Source organism: Pristis pectinata, chromosome 5 (assembly GCF_009764475.1).
Source record: "Pristis pectinata isolate sPriPec2 chromosome 5, sPriPec2.1.pri, whole genome shotgun sequence".
Taxonomy (NCBI): domain Eukaryota; kingdom Metazoa; phylum Chordata; class Chondrichthyes; order Rhinopristiformes; family Pristidae; genus Pristis; species Pristis pectinata.
This window is the reverse complement of record NC_067409.1, coordinates 48,556,326-48,579,805: the sequence shown is the minus strand read 5'-3', so window position 1 is coordinate 48,579,805 and position 23,480 is coordinate 48,556,326. Positions and strand designations below refer to the sequence as shown.

The window sequence follows — 23,480 nt, the reverse complement described above, 5'->3', positions numbered from 1 at the left end:
CATGGGAATGGCAATTTCAACACATCAAATGATAGGAATAATAGTAAAACCACTAACTTGATGTGGTCATCTGGGCTGCTAGCATTATTGGTTTAAGAGCTGTTACTTGAATGTATTGTATCTACCTGCCATCAGGTACCCACATTACAGCTTGACTCTGGCACAGAGGATGATAGTTTTTGAACATAGATGAGCTATGTAAATAGATTGCACTTTACCTTGCAATACATATTTAATTTAATATATCTTGAGTCATACAAGTATAGAGGGGGCCATGGTCTGGAGCAATGAGCTTTAACACAATGACACGGGCATTAAATTTGCCTGCACCATGGTTAGTCACAATTTATCTGTTCCGCATATATGCGGCAATGTTAGGTATGCATGCATTACTACCTTCTCTGATGTGACACCTCATACAATGGATATCAGAAGGATGTACAGAGACAAAACACACCATTTTGATTTGGAAATTGTTCCCATAGAAACTAAAGCTTGGGTGTTACCAAGCCAGATTTCTCACTGCAAAGATTTTGAATTATAGGTCATCACTTTTAAAACAACTGCTAGATTGATTTAAAGATGTTTGAAGTTTTCTCTCAAAATTCTACAATTGTTTGTTAAACAAATACAGAAACATTTACATAAGAGATTTTTTCCATCTGCAGTGACAACACCAGCATGGGTGATAGCAGTGCAAGACAGATACTCTAGAAGACAACTCTCAAATACTGTACTTCAATTTTTGAAGTAAAAGTGAGTGAAATTCTCTGATATCATTTTACACTGCAAATTTAATACAACACACCATAATACATATTTACAAATGCTCTGAGACGAGGAAGAATTTTTAAAATTTTTTTTTACTTTTTCATAAGACCCAAAAGAAATTATAATAGTGCAAACACGTAGTATAAAAAAGTTATAATTAGAAATTTACATTCACATTTAACATTTCCATGAATATTATCCACTTTTAACATAAAAGGTCGGACAAATATTGGATTCTTTAGGTAATTCTTACAGTTCCAAAAGAGACTGAAAGATATTTTACAATATTCAATGTGCACATAAAAATAGACCCGTATTTAAATGTGGAAAATTAGCAAGCTTGTTGCAGTTTTTAAAAAATGAAACTCATAGCAATGTTTTTAGTTGTGTGGCACAGCATAAAACTAATGGTTTGTAAAATATTTGACTTAAATACAGAGGCCACAATGCTCAAAATGTTATAGTCCTCAACCTGCTTCCCCCACCTGCAAAGTTGCTGTCTTCATTATATGATGTCCACACTGTTTAGATTGTGATAATATCAGAGTCAATAGTGCAGAATGAACTTAATAACATCCCCTTCTCTCTACTGAATGCTCAATACATATTCTTACAGCTGAAGTTTATTGCTACTGAGTAATAGTTATGGGGACAAAATGCTAGAGAAAGGCTTTCATCATTCAATAAGTGCTGTAAACTCCTGTAACCTTCTGGCAAAGATTATCTATAATCAGTGGGAGTTCTGTATCTTTGATATTTAATAGGTTTGAGTACGAATTGTGGAGGCCAACAAAAGAAGAATTACCAGTTTTAAAGCATGTCAACAGTCATGCTTACATAAATAAAACTTTGTTATAAAAATTAATTAAATATTCACCTGACATGTGCTTTTTTAAATATCATACACAATCCATACTGTATAATCAATAAATTATTTACAGAGATTACGTACCATAAATTCTTGCAGAGAATGGTATGAAAAAGGCAGACTTTGAAAATGTGAAACAAAGGAAACAAAATAAATAAGGCAATATTAAATGGATATTTTGATAATGTGTGGAAACATCTATTGGCAGCTGAAGTAAAAAGTAGTTATTTTATAACTCAGTCATGTGGTAATGTTTTTTGCACATTTAGAAAACATGCAGAAATGTTATAATATACAAATTCTAGTTATAATTTATTCAGACTTCTAAGATCCTTCATTTTACTTAAAAAGATAATTTTCTATGCCAGAAATGTAGTTCTTTGCTGCTTCTAACAGATAGTTAGCCCTTAATTTGCCAATCCAAGCAATGTTTTTCACAAGACCCAAAGTTTCAGCCTTTGGTTTCAATCGCAGCAATTTTTGTGGCTGATGACCCATATAATCCTGGTGACTGTTCCAGGCAGTCATTCCTCTTTTCCGTGCCTGACTTCCAAATGTCAGAATCTTCTTGCATGATCAGTGAATCCTGTTATCATTAACTGATCTTCTCCCATTGAACAGCTCAAAATGCAGACTTAATTTTTATGCCAACATTCATTATGCTTGTTCAACAACAGGTATGGGTGGAATACAATGCACAGGTTGATTTGTTTGCATTGTGGCAGCCTGGAGTGCCCCAAGTCCAGCCTTTACTGTGAAACTGGCCACTGATGACACTGATGGACAGCTGGTCCCCAGTTTTGCTCTTCCATATGAAAATGCTTTTCTCCCTAAATTCGTTGAGCTCACTTGTGGATTAGTATTCACTTTTCCTTCAAGGAAGTATGTCAACATTTCTCCTTTTCCTTTTACACTGACTTTGCCGCGACAGACAAACTCGTAGTTACACTTATTGAGTATTCGATGGACGTCTTCTGTTACCTGGAGATTGGTTGTTAAAAGGACTCTTAAGACATATCACTCTCACTTAAAGAACTCAAAACATCTATAAGCAGTCAATTTGTCAGAAACACACATGGTGGATGCTGGTCAGGGGGTTATACCAGACATTCGCTGAGGCTTGAACTGAACCCTGCCATATATATGGTTTCAGGTTGTTTGCCCAGATCCAAAATGGAATCCTATCTTTCAGAGAGGCTCATTTCTGAGACACAGGTGCAGAAATCCTACAGGCATGAAAGGTAATGGCTTTATGGCCTTTAGCTGGTATCCACAATCAGAATGCCTCCAGTGACTGGCCCATTGTTCTTGGGGGGGGGGAGGGGGATAAAAAAATGAACCTTCCTTAGTCCATTGGCCTTAGCTGCCTATGTAAGAGGAGTTAACAGCAGGATGTTAATCACATAACTTTTGAATAGCCTTCAAAATGTGTGCCTTTCCAGTGTTTAGGAAGAAAAAGGTAATTCCTTTCCAATAGAAAGCTATGAAAGTTGAATGCTTGAATAAATTCAAAGCTGAGATAGATTTTTAATCTGTAAGGGGATCAGGTTTATGGGGACAGAATGGGAAAATTGGCGAGGGAAGTTTGATCAGTCATGATCTTACTAAATGACAGAGCAGGCTTGTGGATCCAAGTGGCCTACTCCTCTTTCTGTCTCTTATGGTCTTATGATGACCTCAGCGTTCTTGGATCTCCAACCCCAGTCCTCCATGATCTAAGTTTTTCCTTCATAAATGGGAAAAGAAAACTGCGGAAACAGGTCTAGAAGTTCCAGTACATCATAAGAGTGTGCTAGATGGGCACTTTGGGGGGGTGGCATGCAGGGAGTGCAGGCAGGATTTTTAAGCAACAACTCAGCAGATACACACTGTGGTGGCAGTGTGGAGAGCATTGAGCCTAATGCTCATCTCAGAAAGAAATGGATTTTCAATTACATAAATAGAAATAGCAGGAGTAGACCATTCAGCCTATTTTACCTGTTTCACCATTCAATCAGATCATTGCTGATCTTTTACCTAAGTATGTATTTCCTGTACTTACCTTATTATCCCTTCATTCCTTTAATATCCAAAATATGATCAATTTCTGTCTTAAACTCAGCAAATGGGCATCTGAAAAGATTTCTTTCTCAGGTTAGAAATAAATTAATACAGGGAGATACAATATAATGATGATTTGAATTCAGGGAACCTAGGCTTTTGAGATGACTTGGACAAGATAATGAACATCACCACATTGTGGAGTGAATAATTAATGGGATGAGATAGACTTGCATTGGATATTCATTCCTGGTCAGTGGAGGTTAATTTATAATGTAATTGCAACTGTGCCTTGCGTGCCACTTCCAAGATTCAGTTCTGTTGAAGTCAATGATCTTGCTGTTTGCTTGCAACTACTGATTAGCCTGCAGGTATAAGTTCATGTTCTTGTATATATGATAACAAGTTACAACAACCAGCGTACATAGTGCAGAGACACAGAACATATAGTAAGTATATAGTGTGGATATTTCAATAATTAAAACATGATAATAAGCACACAAAATGAAAGTATTCTAGGATGAGGGGGTGGTCCTATGAGGGAGATTTAGTAACCTTGGCTTGCATTTATTGCTGTTTAGATGAGGTGACCTTATTGAGGCAAACAAAACTCTGTGAAAGAGATCAACAGAATGAATCTGAGAGGCTCTTCCTTCAACTCTGAATTCAAGAAATAAGGAGCATATTCTCAGGATCTGAGGTGAGGGGAACTTTTTTTTAAATGTAGAGGGTTGGAACTTGTTACCCTAGGGGACTGTGGATGCTCTGTCATTGCATATGTTCATGGCCGAGGTTGATAGGTATTTTGCACTAAAGGAATCGAGGGGATTGGGTGGGAAAGTGGATGAAGTATGCACTAGCCATGATCCTATTAAATGGCAAAGCAAACTCAAAGTGTCAGAAGACTTGCTTCTGTTCCCATTTTTTTATGTTCTTATGGAACTGGGTAAAAATGAATAATTATCTATTGAGTAAGGAACTAAAAACAATATGTCAATATACTCCAAGTTGTTGAGATCTCTGTTTCCTGTGGTATTGTGAAAGAGCAATTTACTAACTTGTATTTTGCCTTGAACCCCTGTGCTATCCATTCTGCTGGCAACATTAACAGTGTTTCCCCATATGTCGTACTGTGGTCTTCTTGCTCCAATCACACCCGCCACTACAGGTCCAACATTTATTCCTATATAAAGAAAAAAGATGAGGTGATGATCCTTGACCACAGTCTTACAAACCGTAAGAAGAAAATATTTAAATGAAAGGAAAGGAGCAAGTGAAAATAGATCATCCAAAGTCAGATTATTGAACTAATTTCTTTTAACATAATATTATCCTTGGCCAAAGTAATTCACTGCAATATATAATAAAAAAAAACATAAAACTCTACAATGGTAAAAAGCCAACTAGACTTCAAGCCCATTCTTTCCAATTGGCCAGGCGCAATCCATAACATTATGGGATCCGTCCAGACTCTTATTATCACAAAACAGAAACTGGGCAGAAAAAACAGTTAATCACAATTTATCTAGAATAATTCTAATCACACTCTTCAAGATCAACTGACAAAACTATGGCAAGAAAGGATCTGTCTACATTTGTAACTACATTGGTGACGGGAGCAACGGTTTACATGTAGCATAGAGGAGTTGCTTTCAAGAGGCTGGCATTGAAATACACTGGGCACTGATACTTCTCCTTCCCCTTCTACACCTCTTACTTACAGGTGACAGTGTGGGCCCAATCCTTGTGACCTCTTTGCAACTGTGTGGGTTTCCTCTGGGTGCTCCTGTTTCCTCTCTCATTCCAAAGACTTGCAGGTGTTTAGGTTAATTGGCCACTGTAAATTGATCTTAGTGTGAAGATGAGTGATAGAATTTGGGTGGAATTGCAGGGAACGTAGGGAAAATATAATGGGATTAGTGTAGGAATAGTGTAAATAGGTTATTGATGATTGGTATGGACTCAGTAGTCGTTTCTCCTCTGTATGACTCCGTCATCTGAGGCACTTTGCACCCTGGGGAAGACTGCAATATAGGCAAAGCTTTCAGCTCTCTTCTTTGGCTTTAAGGAAAGAAATGCAGGTGCTCTTTTTGGCTTCATTGGTTTACCCCAATACCCAGATGGTGAATCTCCAGATATCACTTTTGGGAGCTTGAAATCTCTGACTTAGTTTGAAGCTAAGATGCAGTCAGCAGCATTGCTCAATGACAGCCTGCCTTGCTTGGGAGAAGATCAGCTCGGAGAAGAACCCACCGAAGGCCCACTCTAGTTATGGTCTCCTGTGCATATCCAACCCTCCTCCCTCAGCTTCTCCTTTCCTATCTTTAATGCTGTTCCAACGGGAGCAAAATAATGCAGCACCGTGAAGGAAGGAAAAGATAAACCATGCTACCCATCAGTCTAAATGGATTTAACGACAATCAATCTGCAGGGAGTGGGTGGGCGTTTTAAAGGGTGTTGTTCGAGGGGGCTTCCTGCCTGTTGTCACCATATGTTGCCAAGCAATTGGTGTCAGGCACTGGGGCACAGTGGTATCACAAATGAATCCTACAATGAGCATAAGCCTTTTATATAAGTAATTTAATCACCAGTTAACATACCATTGGATCACACCTTGTATGTTTAAGGAATGCACCAATCTAATGAAGCAATGTCACACTTTCAACGCAGGATGATGCACTGATTGGTCAATAAGATGCTTATCTTGCACCCACAAAAAGCATCATACTAAGAAATTCCAAGCCATGCTACTTGATCATGGGCTTTAGTTGAGCCTTAAGAGTCTTTACTCAACATACATACACAGACACGTAGATGCACACACACTTTAAAAAAAAATCACACATTCCTTCTATCATTGCTTAGCAATTAGCAGTAAGAATCCTGTTGAAGCAACAACCCTCCACAACTTAATATATTACCGGGGGGGGGGGGGGGGGGGTGGGTTAGATGGACCACTAAATTTCATACAACTTGTGTGCCATTTTATGCTGGATTAAAGGGATGCATTTTCAAAGTCTTTTTGAATATACTGTGTGATTAATAGCCAACATTTCAGATAAACATATTCGAGTTTATATAAACATGCCTTAGGCACAGTCTGTTTTAGGACTTTAGATATATAAAATCATTTGCTTAATTAGAACGTAACATTACCAAAAGTAATAACAAGACAGCTACTTACCAACTCTCAAGACAAAGTCATTGTATGACTGATAGTTGATTTCATCTAGAACATCAAACATTTCTATTGCAAATTCTGCCAGAGTACTTAGATGGGAATAAATTGATCTTTTTGCCTGTGGTTTGAAAAAGATGAAGAAATGTTATCATAAATGGTTAACATCTACTTGTTGGAGTTGGTGCCACCTTATGCCAGTACATTACATGTGATATGAACTGTTATCCTAATATTGGTATTAATTTCCTTTGTTAGATAACTGGGATTGGTAAAAGGGTCCATGCACATAACACAGTCAGTGTAGTTCATTTCTTTGATCACCATGTTGACTTATGGTCTCAGTGAATTTGATAGAAAGATTTTCCTGGGATCAGTACCCAGTATGTCTCTCATTAAGGATTTTGATCTATCTTTTTAAATAGCTTGCCATAGAAAGTCACAAACATAATGCGGTTTTTATTAGTCCAACACAAATGAAAATCAATTATTTATCAGGTGGAATATGATTATGATGATTTTTGGGTCAAATTGGATCACTCCAGAAATTTAACCTGGTACAATCCAGCCACAAATTTCTCATGTGCAAATGCAATGATTTTCATGTCAAATCTATATAGAATTATGTCTTTTTGCATTAAATGGTCCATATGAGGGTTGCTTAAGAAATTAGGTCATATTATTCTGAGGGTATGCCTGTCATTAGATACTCACAGAACAACCAGGTTCTAATTGTGCTGCTCTCTGGGGGAAGCCCCAGAACAGAGACATGTTCAGACAGGTTCACTCACGGACCTCTTCTTCAGTACACTGCTCCATCACCTCTGCTACCATGCTAATTGCCCATACATAAACTGATCTTATGACCTAGCTCTCTGATTTATCCTTAGATCTCTGATTGCCCCTGTTTCCTCTATCTGATGTCTGACCAAAGCTCCAACCTGACTTCCATCTCTGATCCAATCCATGTTTCCTTCATTAACCCCATCTCCCTCCTTTGACCCCTTCCTAAAACCTTAATTCAAAACTGACCCCATCCTCGGTTCTGTCTTGAACCCAGCCTCCAATCCTCTTTCCTCTCCCACTCCCCAGGCCCAATCCAAGTCCAGAACATTCCTGCAACTTTCCTTTGGGCACTTCACCATGCATCAAAGAGTGAAAGACAATGTGGAAGGTGCATCCAGTAGTATCTGATATCTTGGTTCAAATAAATTTTGATGTGACCCATCACTAAAACCATTATTGGCACTTCATACAACAACTGTTCATTTCCCCAATCCTGGTGTCACAGGATTTCTATCCCTTCGTTTTTATGAAACAAAGGAAATACCTTTTTAGGTACTGCCTTGTGTACTATTTAACTATTCATGCTTTGCTATTACATTGATCATAAAGTTGAAGAGGTAAATGTTGGCGTTCCTTCTCAAGGGCTAGAATTAATTTGTGCTCTGTTCAATTGATATTCTTTTACTTTGCTTTCCCTATAGATAAGATATCTTTACTAGTCACATGCACATTGAAACACAGTGAAATACATCTTTTGCGTAGAGTGTTCTGGGGGCAACCCACCAAGTGTCGCCATGTTTACAGCACCAACACAGCATGCCCACAACTTCCTAACCTGTACAGCTTTGGAATGTACAGTTTCCTCCGGAGCGCCCGGAGGAAACCCACGTGGACACAGGGAGAACGTACAAACTCCTTACAGACAACGGCTGGAATTGAACCTGGGTCGCTGGCGCTGTAATAATGTCACGCTAGCCGCTACACTACCGCGCCTGTCTAATAGGACAAAGAGGGCAGAGATTCATTACATCTACCTGTGTCTCTAAGGAGACCAGAATAGTTTTGCCAGAAATTGATTAGTGTCAACATATCCCCTGAATCAATTTTGAGTGCAAGGGCCTTTCAATGTGTGTTCCTGCATGTGAATAAACATTAGACCTCTGGCAATGGCCTGAACTTTCAAATATAGGTGGATTTAGGGTCTTACAGGTGTCCTATGCTTAGCATAGGCTTTAGCAAATGAGAGGTAAGAGGTGGGGCAGTATTATGGTGATACTACCAGATTAGTAGTCCAAAAGTAGTCTGTTTGTATTCTTCAACAATGTCTCCTAAACTTGCAATCTCTACTGCCTTTAAACACAAGGGCATGGGGACATCACCATCTGCAGGTTTCCCTGAAGTTGCACATCATCTTTCATTATTGTGGCTCTAATAAAATCCTGGAACTTCTTTCCCATCAGCATTGTATGAGCACCTTCACCGAAAGATGGCAGTAGTTAATGGCAATGGGTCATTACTAACTTCTCAAAGGAAATTAGAGAGGAACAATAAATATCACTTCCCATAAATGAATAGAAAATACAGACCTGGACACATGGAGATAAGATTGCTATGGGGAAAATAAAAGCTTTTGGCTCACTAATAGGGAAGAAAACCTCCCATCCTTATCTAGTCTGATTTATACACAGTTTTGGTCTGCACCAATATGTCTTACACATAACTGCCCTCCGAAATGGCTTTGAAACCACTTAGTTCAAGGACAATATGGAATGGTCAATAAACTCTTAATTGCCAGCAATGCCTACATGGTGCATATAAGTAACGTGAATGCGTTAAGATAAGAAAGTCTGAAGATTCTCTGATGCTGAATTATTGGGTGACATCTGTGGATTAGAGACAGGCACAGTTTGAAGGACAACTGTTTCTTCTTCAATCTGCCAATTCTTTTGAACCAAAATCCTAATTGAATGTCCCATTTGAAACATTCTATTTAGGTTTATATTATTAATATTTACTTTTTGTTATATTTGAATATTTATTTGTACAAGTTATTAGCAGATTTGCACTATTAACTTCTAACCCGTGTTGTATTTTCCAGACTCATTGGCCTTGTTTTTGCCTTTGTGTCAAAAGGTCATAAACTGAAGCCCCACAGACTCGGGAATAACTATCGACTTTCACTGCACTACTGAGGGAGTGCCTTGAGAAAATTTTTAAAAAAGTTGAGATACTAAAAGTTCTAGCTGTCTAACTTAGCATTATAATTTCCATTGCATTAACTTATAAGTTAGTTGAAGAGCAAAGGCAACTTTCTGATGTCCTGTTTAATATCACCAACAATCAGCACAAGCAAAATAGATCATCTGGTCAGCTAACTGCGATGTGCCTTTAAAAATGAAAGGTTCTTTCTTTGTCTTTAGACTATTTAGTTCATGGAATAAATTATAATGTGGGCTTATTGTATGACTAAAGAAGGGAAAAATGTCAGAAGTTATATCATCTAGGATATGGAAAGAACTTTTATTTTTAAGAATTCCTTTGGTGTCCTCAGGATGTCAAAGGTAATGAATTGTTTTGAAATGCAATCAACACTGCTGAGTGTGCAAACACAAATTGTATTTGCCCCCAGCAAGTGATAACTAACCAGTTAATTTGATTTGATAATATTGACTGAGGGATAAATATTACAACCACTGTTGTTCTTCAATCTACACCATGTCAGCAATCTAACGTCTCATCTGAAAGGCAGTAACTGGCAGTGCAAATAACTTCTTCGGTATTGTACTCAAGTGTAGGTCTCGATAATTAATTCAGTTTGTTAAGCAACACTTGAATCCATTCAATTACAGGAGTGTTACAGCTGAATCAAGTATTCACTTATTAAAACTACTACTATAACTTTGAGAGATAATGCTAACAATAAGGGAGCAAACAACATACTACAAGATACCAGTCCTGCAGTCCACGGGATTCAAATATATTTCCAGCTTTAGTCCAGCAGAGTGCAGCAGAATGTCAGTAATCATCTGGGAACATGAAATACCAGTAAGCATGGAAAGTTTCTAAGGAAGTGTTAGCTGAACCTCAACCTGCCCCATTTTTTTTTTACTGTGTTGGCTATGTGTGTGCATGCAAATGTGTAAGTACTACCTACAAAACGGGGGATCACCAAAGCTTCTTTGACAAGGCCCCTGAAATGCATACCCTCTACTACCTTGAGCATCAGTAGTATGATGATGCCTCCACTTCCAACTTCACCTTCAAGTCACAGATCATCTTGATTTTGAAATACATCACCTTTCTTTATCACTATGTCAAGTTACTGAAGATAGTATTTTCATTAGTATTGTTATGGTTCATTTAGATCAATGACAGATGGATATTAATTACAAAATTACATCCCATAAATGCATAAAATAACTATTGACCCTATCCTGAGGCTAGGCATAATCACTTTAACAAAATCCTCATTTCCATTATAGGATTGACCGCTTATTAAAGTCTGTTTCAAGTGTGGCTATGGGCTTAGGTTTTCAGGACAGAACGTAAATTAATGTTAAGACATGATGGCAAGGGCCACTCCCAGTTTCAGGAAGTTCAAGGAATCTCCTTGGACCTCAGAAACTTTGGCAGGGTTCTCAATTGAAGAGACACTAGACCAGAATTAAATAACCAATGACTTTGAAACCAAATGTTTCTTATTACACTTGTTTTGCTAGCATGGCTCTTGTTAGCGTATAGTTCTGTATACAAAGGCAAATATTCTTGTAAACATAGAATTTTACAGTTCAGAAGCAGACCACATGGCCTAAAAGGTATGTCAAGGCTTATCATCTATAAAACCTTCCTCTCAACCTACCTCCACGTCAACAGTTTTGTTCCACATCATGCATTTAAATAGAGAAACAAAGGATTGCAGATGCTGGTTTTTCATCATGCATTTAAATAGGTCCACCTTAAATGCATCAGTGATAATTACCTCAATTATTCTGTGTGAATGAATTTCACATTCTCACCATCCCTTTAAACCATTTTTCCTGAATACTCAGTGAATTTACTATTACCTCATTTACTTTTATGACTCTTCCCCCAAAATGGAAACATTTTCACCATCTATCCTTTTGAACCCTTCATAATTTTAGAGACTAGTATCAGATTATCTTTTTATTTCCTAGAAAAAGTGCCACAGCCTGTTTGGGCTTTACCAACAGTTATATCCTCATAGTTCTGATAATATCCTGATAAATCTTTTCAGTATTTCTCCATTGCTTCCATCTCTTTCTTATAATATGCAGATGAGAACAATGCACAATCCTTTAAGAGTGATCTAACCAACCTCAGTATACTATTTTATCTCTGTGGGTATCTCAACCAAAACTGAACCTGCCCTTTCTGAACATCTGCACAATCACTGCTACTAAGTCAGGAGATGGAATCTTGGACAGTTTTCCCCTCCTAAACCAAATGGAGACCTATTGTTCCTAATCCATACAGTTTAGTTCCTCATTACCTTGATGATTTATTTTACCATGTTAAGATAACATTTCTCAAAGATTATGGCTAATTAACCAGTTTTAAGCAAATATAGTGTATCATGCTAACCAAATGGGTTTATACCAGCAACATCCATCAGTTGATTACATTAGAACTAAACCCAACAGTGTGATTCATATGATCATTGTTTATGCCAGTTTAGCAACCAGTATAGTAGGGTATGCAATCTATGCATTTGACAAACCCCAATGGTAACATTTATAGCAGCCTTTTAAAGGCTATGACTCAAATCTTTCATCTGATTTCCTGTAGTTATTCGGATTTCCAGTCATGACTACCTTTTAGTATGCCCATGGTTCTAGATTTTCAAAAAGAAATCCCTTTTATTTTGTTTCATCCCAAACTGCTGACCGTCATTGGTTCCTAATTAAACAACAGGTTGCTTGTTAAATAATCTGGACCATTTTCCAAATCCCTTTCTTGGCTTCACCACTCCATATCTCAGTAACATTCGTCAGCCCTGTAGCCCTCGGAGAAACTATGCTCCTCAAATTCTGACTTCTTGATCAACACTGAATTTAATGATTCCATCATTAGTGGCTATGATGTTAGTTGCTCAGAATCTAAGTACTGGCATTGCAGCCCTGAAGTTTCAGAATCTTTACCTTCTTAATATTGAGTTTGCTTTTAATTAAATTCTTTGATCAAGCTTTTGGCAACTGCCCCAATGTCTCGTTATATGGATTGCCACCTTTTATGGTAAATAATGCCCCTATAAAGTAAACAGGAATAATTTTGTTGCGCAAAAGATACCATGTATATGAGTTGTTATTGCTCACAGCAATACAGAAAATAATAGGTGAAAAAAATAAAGTACAACTGATCAGTCTTCTGCCATCAGATGATACGATTTAATGTGTTGTTGACAAATCATAGTAATCAATCTCGAACAATTAGCCTACATCAGAGACGGAAGAGAAAGATAGGAGGACTTTGCGAACCATGATAAAAGTTAATATTTTCCTCACAATTACATTGCATTTGACTAATGCCATGGCTCAATTTACTCATGTACCGTGTCCCAAGGTATTATTTTCTGAAAGAAATCTACCTAATTTGTATTTGAGCAAATTAACCCACTTTCTCGTGAAGGATTCTGTTTCATAAGCCGACCACATACTCACTAAAATATTGTTTGCACGGATTAATGTTGTGTTACTTTTCTTCCAACACTGCCTGCCAAGTTTGCCTCCACCATTTTGAACAAAGAGAAACAACTTGTCACAATCTACATTATATAGCCCTTTTTGGGATGCATGGTGGAAACTATTTTCTGATTGGTTGTTATATAATATGGGTCACCATTTCACAGCTTTGCTGATGGTTCAATCAATTATCCTTGCCATCATGAATTAGTAGGCTGATTTTCCTTGGATTATCTTAGGTGCAAAAGAATCTCTAAGTTGTGGTTTTAAGATGAAATTCCACTTTGGTTCACGTGTTGCATGTTTTGTTAAAATAGTTTAAGCTTGAACTAGAAAAGATCATCCAGAGGATCTGAATGGCAGTTATATTACCTACCACTACTTACGTGAATGGGCAATTTTTATGCTTGTTAATGCTCCCATAAAGTTACTAGGGATAATTTTATTGTGTGAAAGATGCAATATAAATATAAGTTGTTGTTGGTTACGGCTGAATGCCAGTTAAATTACCTGCTGGCACTCATCATGAAGGCATTGGCAATACTTGAGCCAGCACTTTCTGTTACAAAGAACTTGGATCTAGCATCAAAGGTCCTGGTGGAGGAGGTCCATAAGATAAGATATTTATTTATTAGTCACATGTACATTGAAATGTGTCTTTTTTCATTACTGAGAAAGTGCTGGGGGCAGCCCGCAAGTGTTGCCACTCTTCCGACACCAACATAGCATGCCCACAGCTCCTAACCTGTATGTCTTTGGAATGTGGGAGGAAACCAGAGCACCCAGAGGAAACCCATGCAGACAGCGGCAGAATTGAACCTGGGTCACTGGTGCTGTAATAACGTTATGCTAACCGCTACACTACGTGCTGCCAATAGCAATTAAACAAGTCTCTGAAGAAGATTTTGAATGCTATTTAAATGCATTTCATCTTTTGCTGCTTTCAATATGGAGAAGACATTGGACTCCATGGACTCTATCTACACTTCTCGCTGCCTCGGTAAAGCAGCCAACATAATCAAAGACCCCACCCACCCTGGACATTCTCTCTTCTCCCTCCTCCCATCAGGCAAGAGATACAAAAGCCTGAAAGCACGTACCACCAGGCTCAAGGACAGCTTCTATCCCGCTGGTATAAGACTATTGAATGGTCCCCTAGTACAATAAGATGGCCTCTTGATCTCATAATCAACCTCATTATGGCCTTGCACCTTATTGTCTGCCTGTGCTGTATTTCTCTGTAACTGTAACACTTTATTCTGCATTCTGTTATTGCTTTTCCCCTGTATTACCTCAATACACTGATGTGATGAAATGATCTGTATGGATGGCATGTAAAACAAAGTTTTTCACTTTACCTTAGTGCATGTGACAATAATAAACCAATTTACCATTGAAAAAATCATCGGGATACCTTCAGGGCATGATTTCACCTGCACTATCAACATTTGTTCTTAAAATTCTTAGAGAATTTCACCCAAAAGGATTGAATGTTGTGCTATTCTACTTACCTCTGCAATTGAAGAACACTGTGATGCTGGAGGAACTCTGCAGGCCAGGCAGCATCCATGGAGAAAAGCAGGTGGTCAATGTTTCAGGTCAGGACCCTTCCTCAGGACTGAAGATAGGAAAGGGGGAAGCCCAATATATAGGAGGGAAAAGCAGAGCAGTGATAGGTGGACAAAAGACTGGAGGAGGCGTGGGCACAGGGAGGTGATGGGTAGATACAGGTAAGAAATAGTGATAGGCAGGTGCTTGAAGTTCTCCTGGCAGTGGAGGAGGCTGAGGACTGTCATATCAGTGATAGTGTTGGGTGGGGGAGTTTAAATGACTGGTAATGGGAAGATGCAGGTCGCAGTTACGGACAGAGAGCAGGTGTTCTGCGAAACAGTCACCTAGTCTGCATTTGGTCTCACCAATGTAGAGGAGGCCACACTTGGAGCACTGAATGCAGTAGATGATATTAAGGAAGATGCAGGTGAATCTCTGTCTTACCTGAAAGGACTGTTTGGGTCCCTGGATAGAGGTGGTGTAGGGGCAAGTGTTGCACCTATGACAGGGGCAGTGGAAAGTTCCCAGGGCGGGAGCAGGATGGGAGGAGGGGGAAGGAAGAGTGAACGAGGGAGTTGCAGAGAGAGTGGTCCTTGTGAAAGGCAGAAAGGGATGGGGAGGGGAAGATATACTTGGTGGTGGGGTCCCGCTGGAGATGGCGGAAATGCAGAGAATGATGCATTCTCTAGATTCATCTAGATTCTAGCATCTGCAGTCCTTTATTTCTCTACCTCTGCAAATGGATCCTTGACTTCCTCATTGACAGACCTCAATCAGTGAGGATTGGTAAAAACATCTCCTCCTCGCTGACCATCAACTCTGGTGCAGCTCAAGGCTGGGTGCCTAACCCCCCTGCTCTACTCTCTATACACACATGACTGTGTGGCTAAGCACAGCTCCAATGCCATATACAAATTCGCCGATGACACCACTGTTGTTCGATGAAACACAGGTGGTGATGAGTAAGCGTACAGGAGCGAGATAAGACACCTAGTTGAGTGGTGCTCAATGTTAGGAAAACTAAATAACTGATTGTTGACTTCAGGAAGGGGAAGGAGGGTGAACATGCGCCAATCAACATTGGGGGATCGGTGGTGGAGAAAGTCAGCAGCTTTAAATTCCTGGGCGTTAACATAGCAGATGACCTGTCCTGGGCTCAGCACATAGCCGCAATCATAAGGAAGGTGTGTGTCAGCATCTGCTTTCTTAGAAGGTCAAGGAGGTTCAGCATGTCACCGAACACTCTAACAAACTTCTACAGATGTACTGTTGAAAGTATCCTGACTGGTTGCATCATGGTCTGGTAGAGCAATTTGAATTCACAGGAACGTAAGAAGCTGCAGAAAGTAGTGGACTCAGCCCAATACATCACGAGTACATCCCTCCTCACCATCAGAAGGCAACACCTATCATCAAAGATCCCCACCATCCAGGCCATGCCATCTTCTCGCAGCTACCATCGGGCAGGAGGTACAGAAGCCTAAAGTCCCACACCACCAGGTTCATGAACAGCTACTTCCCTTCAACCATTCTGTTCTTGAACCAACTGGCAAAACCCCAATCACTACCTTGGTATTGCAACACCATGACCACTTTGCACGACAATGAACTTTGTTTTTGTTTTGCTCTAATTGTGTTCTTTCTTGTAAAAATTGTGTACAAATTATTTTTAATTTCTGTTTTCCTTCTGACTGTTGTGTACCTGATGCTATGTGCCTTGCTTAAGTTTTTCATTGCATCTATGCATATGTGTACTTGTGTATAGGACAATAAACTTAACTTTGATTTTGACTTTGACAATGGAATCTTCAAAAGAGCCACCAGAAGAAACAGTCTTGTTGTGGGTTGCCTTGGGTCTCCAGGAGGAATGGGGAAGGAGATGAGATCAAACAGAGCAGCCCCAGTTGCTGCAGGAGGGACAGAGTGAGGTGAAATCCTCACCCTGTGCATTTACAAGGCATCTTTTCTGCTCTGCATCTAATCCAACAAGAGCTCCAGAACGACTCCCAAGCTATCTACCTTGATTCCTGAGACACCCTGCTATATGTCACAGCTAGTGCACTCTATACCAGCTGTTGTAGTGGATCCCACATATACTACTCCGTGAAAGTTGCCCTTTCCTGCAAAATCAGCCAATAGTTCTTTCAGAACCATGATGCAGTCAAATTATGATTATTAGCAATTAAGAGCAAAATTGTTAACTGAACCAAATTTTGAATAGACATATCATATGATCACAACATCTGCTTTTATTCTTCCTGCAAAAGTAACTTCTAATAATTCTTCATTTCATGAAACAAACTGTGAAAGCTTAGATTTTTGGAAATACTTTCAAACAATTTCTAACATTCATTGGCTAACGTAATGACTGACTTATAGTTTCTCCACTTTATACACTTGTTGTGGTGGAAGTTCAAGTTAAACAGGACCTGAACCTACGTGTGATGTTGAGCAGCCTGGCCCCACCCCAGTAAGTGTATCAACAAGGGACTTAACTTTTCCAAACCCAGTGCTGTCAATTTTCTCCCCAAACTTAAGTGGCAAGGCCCTGTCTGGGGCCTTGGCTTTGCACAATGTAAAGTTGTCACTTGTGGGAGCTGGTGGCAGGGGGCAATGAGGAGAAGCATTAAGACAAATTCAAAATATCTCAGTCACTTTATATTTTCCCTTTACATTCTAATGAAGGGGAATAGCAATGGCAGTGATTGTTCCTGGGGCCCATTGTTCCAAGACCAGGTCTAACTGTACAGTTTAAATGGGAAGATTCCCTAGCTTTATTGCTGGGGAATTGTAGTGATTTTCTGCTTTGCCACTGTGTTCCCAAACATTTGAACATTGCAAGTGAATATGTGCTGACAGTTGTGTGCAGAAGTGCTCCAGTACAGAATTATGTCATTAACGTCAACTGATGAGTGCTGATGCTTCTCCACTTTGACCTGTACACTAATCTGGGGCACATGCAGAAATAACATCATTTTCCAGAGGACATGATTTAAATAAATTACTTGGTCTTGCAGCAGTTGGTGATAAGCAAATTGAGCTATTTAAAAAGTTGAATTGGGTAACTGATTCTAGCAATTTCTGGCTGTTTATTAATGGAACTGTTTTGCTCCATTTAACGACGAAGATATCAGAAATGTTCAGTTTGGTTAATTTGGAAGATTTGGTTATTCAATTCAATCAAGATTATTCTGCACTAGGTACTTTTGAGCTGGAACATCAGAGGGAGCTATTAAAAACAAAACTTGGTAGTAGACAGATGTATTGATGGGGATTATCATAGAGTCATAGAGAGATACAGCACGGAACAGGCCTTTGGCCCATTGAATCAGTGCCAACCATCCAGCAACCATTTTTACACTAAACTTACCCTAACCCATTCTATTCTCCCTACATTTTCATCAACTGCCCCCTCTAGATTCTGCCACTCATCTACACACTAGGGGCAATTGACAATTAACCTACCAACCTGCATATTTTTAGGATGTGGGAGGAAACTGGAGCACATGGAGGAAACCCACATGCTTATAGGGAGAACATGCAAACTCCATACAGACAGCAGAAAAGGTCAGGATTGAACCGGGATCACCTGCGCTATGAGGCAACACTTCTACTAGCTGTGCCACTGTATGAACTGGAAACAATTTTTTAGACCAAAGTTACAGTAACATTCATACAAATTCCTGCAACTTCGGGTTGAGCAAAATTTAGAGCAGATGTAATCATGATAAGGGTTGAAATTAAAATCAAAGAAAGCCATTTTAACAGCAAATATTCATCAGATAACAAGATTAGTATCAGTAGAATGTAACTATTCAGTTGAGAATTTCATTGAAAAATTCACTGAAAAATTAATAATAAAAGTTTCTCTTAAATAGACTGAGAGCCCCACGCAATAATTCTGGATTTTGTTTTTGATTATTTGCCCCTGAATATTTTTATATATTAGAGAGTATGCATAATGTTTAATCTTTCAGAAGGAATGTATTTGAAGCTCCAAGCGGCTTTTCTTGGTTCATGTTTTCTCCTATTCTTTTTGTCAAAAACCACATTATGCCTTGTGGCTGAAGATGAGTTTATGAATATTGAAGATCTCAGGGTAATATATAAAGAATCTGTTGCCCTTATTATGCAAGTGTATATTAAACTATTAAACTATTTAAAAATATTGAAAACAAATAACTTCTTCAAAAACATTTTATATTTGGACGCACTTTAGACTACCAATTAACTTACTTTTTATACCCCAGCACAAGAGAGTATGAAGATGATTCTTACCTGATCCTTGTAAATTTGGCAAAACTAAAGATTAATTTTCTGAAGTCTGAATCGAAGCAACTGGAAAACTGGCCTTCGAGATGGTTTGCAGCCAATAAAAACAATACCTTTATCCAGAAATAATTAGAACTCATTTCAAGAATTGGTGATGGAGCTCCAAAGCAAAAGGTGAGGTAAGGATTTAAAATTTAAAGAAAGCTTTGTTAGAATTTGTAGAGTAGTAAAAGGAAAATTTAAAGTAAAGCAAATAGGACAGTGAATGGGTGGAAATAAAATGGATAGTTCAGTCAGCCAGGAGCAGAGTAACGTCAAAGAGAGAAACAACATTTGATGGATTGATTAAACGAAAACATGCATAGTCACTGAACAAACTGTTATCAAAATCAATTAAAAAATGATTAATGTGTTTCCACAAAGTAAACTCTTTTTTCTAGTCAGTTTTACAAACCGTATATCAAGAGAAATGTAGCACATTCTTTGGATGATAGAATATCTGCATCACTCTTTGAATCAGAAACAAGAATGTGAAGATTTTGAGTGGAGTTGGCTGTTTACTGTAACTGAACTTCAACTTGTCAAAGTGATAGCCAATAGTGCTCAGTCAGCTGGGCCCTAATCTAGAGATTAAGTCATGGAAAACAAGATATCACTGCTGAAGTGCTATACTGCTCATCACAAAAAAACAAGTAGAAATGATGTACTGTTGCTTCTTTGTGGATGCAACCTGTTCTTTACATTTGAAATCCACACACGAGCTGCTATAAATTTAGTGTATTTAAATTTATGTGGATTTGGATGTATTTACACAATTTATTTCATAAAAAGCAATGCTAGAATAGTGTACCACCCACAACAATCTACATATTGATTGAGTCAAATGTTGGCAATAGTTTATAACTTATGCTAGTAATATACAAGCAGCCATCTATACATTTATACCATTCTACAATTAGGCCCACCCTTCCCATTATCCTGACTATAATTGACTCCTATCAGGGAATGGTTCTTGATCCAGACAGGGAACCGTTCCAAGGAATAGATATATTAACCTTCAAAGGAACATTGAACTGCTTTTTAGTTTCCACCATAGTCAAATTTCAGAATACATGCACTAGTGATTGCTGCTGTAGTATGATGGTCAAGGCAGACTCAGTGGGCTGAAGGGCCTGTTTCTGCACTGTATGACCCTATACAAGAGCAGAACATTAAAGGTTGTAATCTCTGGACTGCTTCCAGTGGCATGAGTGAATATAGGAATAGAAGATGAGTGTGTCAGTGAAAGGATGGTGCGGGGGATGGCATGTTCCTGGATCATTGGGACCATTTCTGGGGAAGATGGGACCTGTACAAGCAGGATAGGTTGTACATTAACCAGAGTGGAACCAATATACTTGCTGGGAGGTTTGCTCACACTGTCGGGAAAGGCTTAAAAAAGGCCACTCTTTAAACAGCTACCTAGCTCCCTAAACTCAAGTTGCAAGACCTCTTGTGTCATTGGTACCTACATGTACCACAACCTCTGACTGTTCACCCTTCCCTTTCAGATTGCCCTGCAGCCACTCTGAGACATCCTTGACCCTAGCACCAGGGAAGCAAAACTGAGTTGGCAGGGGGAAGAGGTTCAGAAGATTAGGGCGCAATGGATCCAGGGCAAATTGACAAACTGGATCCAAAATTGGTTTGGCAATAGGAGGCAGAGAGTGATGATAGAGGGTTGTTTTTGCGATCCGATGCCTGTGACTAGTGGTGTTCCACAATGATTAGTGCTGGGACACTTGCTGGTTATAAAATATGTGAATCGCTTGGATGTGGATGTGGGATACATGATCAGTAAGTTTGCAGATGACACGAAGATTGGTGAAGTTATTGGAAGTATGCAAGGTGGTCTTAGGCTGCAGAGAGATATCCATGTGTTGGGTGAAATGAGCTGAAAAATGGCAGATGTAGTTTAATCCAGACAAATGTGTGGTGATACACTTTGGGAATGCTAGTGAGGTTATGACATACATCATGCAATGGTAGGGTCTTAGGGAGTATTGAGGAACAGAGCGACCTCGGAGTACAAGTCCACAGATACTTGAAGGTGGCAGCACAGATTGGTAATGTGGTTAGGAAGGCGTATGGGCTACTGGCCTTTATTGGTTGGGGCATCGAATACAGAAGTAGGGAGGTTATGCTTCTACTTTATAAAACCTTCATCAGACCTCAGCTGGATACTGAATCCATTTCTGGTCACTATGCTATAGGAAGGATGTGATGGTGCTGGAGAGGGTGCAGAGGAAATTCATCAGGGAGTTGCCTGGGATGGAGTAGCTGAGTTACGAGGAGAGACTGGAGAAACTATACCTGTTCTCCCTGGACCAGAGGAGCTTAAAAGGGGAAATGACTGAGGTATATAAAATTATGGGGTATAGATAGAGTAGACTGTAGGAAACTTTTCCCCATATCAGTGGTAGATAAAACAAGATGTAGCTTTGAGGTAATGGAGAAGAGATTCAGAGGGGATCTGAGGGGTCCTTCCTCACTCAGAGTGCTAAGTACCTGAAATGCACTACCTGAGAGTGTAGTTGAAGCTGAGTTACTGTTAGCATTTAAAAAGCGTCTTGATGAGCAATTGAATCGCTTGGGCATAGAGAGCTATGGACCAAGTGCTGGGAGATGGGATTAATATGGATGGGTCCCCACTGGCTGGCATGGATAAGTTGGGCTGAGTGGCCTGTGGAGCCAATTATTCCAAGGATAACACTTCATATTCCACTAGGGTGCACATTGAATTTTCCAATTCCAGGCAAACAACACCTCATGTTCCTTTCCCACATCTACCAAGAGTCAAAAGTTCTCTCTCCTTTTGTTCACCTTTTCCATTCCACCCTCGCCCACCCATTAGCTAGATTCATCATTCTCCCCTGCCTGGTTCCATCTGTCCCTCACCCACACACCTCTCCACCTGGGTTTCTTCTCCCTTGGTTCACCTTCCCTATCCCCTCCCCCACCTGGTTCCATCTGCCTATCACCAAACCCTCATCTGGTTCCACTTATCACCTTCCAGCCTCTTGTCTCTACCTTGCTACTCACCTCCCCACCTGGCTCTATCTGCTCAATTATTTTTCCTTATCCCTTTCCACCCACCAGCCTCTGTCTCAAAACTCCCCCTTCGCCCTCCCCCACATGCCTCCATCTGCCCATTATCCCCCACCTCACCAGGTTCCACCTATCACCTACCAGTACTTGTCTCACCCCTCTCCCTCACCCTCCTTATACTGGCTATCTCCCTTTTAAACTCTTAGTTAGTCCTGATGCGGGGGTCAAGACCCAAAACGTTGACCATCCCTTTGCCTCCACAGATGCTGCCTGACCTTTTTGCTCCAGATTCCAGTATCTGCAGTCTCGTGTCTCCAATTACTTCAAGTGGCTGCAGTTTGTGGTTTCAGTGGTGTCTGTCATAACAGTGCATCCTCTAACAAAATGGATAATGATCTTTGTTGACACAGCTGCACCTGAAATTTTAATTACTGTGTATTGCTCAGAGCTTCACAATGAGAGAGGTCAAAGGCTCAAATGTGTCAAGAAAGAATACAATCGAAATACTCTAGGTTTACTGCTGGTGCTTATCTTTTTATTCTTAATGGCTCTTATTACTTAAATCTCTCTCTCTCTCTAAAAGATACAACATGAAAGCCACGTGGAATAACAAATGCTGAAAAGAGGAAATTATGGCCAGACTGTGTAAAAGAATTGCTGACCTCAACAGTCTACAAGAAGACATCGTCAGGTTGGCAAACTGGGTTTGATGATGTGGATCAGGATGACATAAGCAGCACAGAGTCAAATACAGACACAACGCAGAAATAGGTTCTCCAGTCAATGAAGTGTGCGTTGACCATCAAATATCCATTTATGCTAATCCCACATTAATCCCATTTATCATTCTCCGTACATTCTCAACAACTCCTCCCCAGACTCTACCGCTCACCCACACATGAGGGACAATTTACAGTGGCAATTTAACCTACCAACCCACGTCTTTTGGATGTGGGAGGAATTGGGAGCACCTGAAGGAAACCTACACGGTCACATGGAGATGGTGCAAACTCCACAAAGACAGCACATGAGATCAAGATTGCACCCGGGTCTTTGGCACTGTGAAGCAGCAGCTCTGCTAGCTGCACCATTGTGCTGCTGTTATGTGGAAGAGTTACTTGAATTGCATAGTGAAAATCTCACAAATAAGGATCTGTTAGAGTTTAAACAACAGAGATTACACAAGGAGAAAGAAATGTAGCACAGAAGCAATACACAAAAAGTGCTG

General features: G+C 39.5%; 1 protein-coding gene across 2 annotated transcripts in view; it reads right to left on the bottom strand.

Moving 5' to 3' along the window:
• Positions 1 to 845: 845 nt before the first annotated feature.
• LOC127570410 (adenylate cyclase type 1-like) overlaps positions 846 to 23,480 on the bottom strand; it is a 176,984-nt gene continuing 154,349 nt past the window's right edge. For both annotated transcript variants that reach the window (XM_052015965.1, XM_052015966.1), the window contains exons 18-20: positions 6,864 to 6,978; positions 4,738 to 4,862; positions 846 to 2,620 (exon numbers count right to left, since the gene is read on the bottom strand). In XM_052015965.1, the coding sequence (XP_051871925.1) occupies positions 2,297 to 2,620; positions 4,738 to 4,862; positions 6,864 to 6,978 (564 nt within the window). In that variant the 3' untranslated portion in view covers positions 846 to 2,296. The remainder of the gene's footprint in view (positions 2,621 to 4,737; positions 4,863 to 6,863; positions 6,979 to 23,480) is intronic.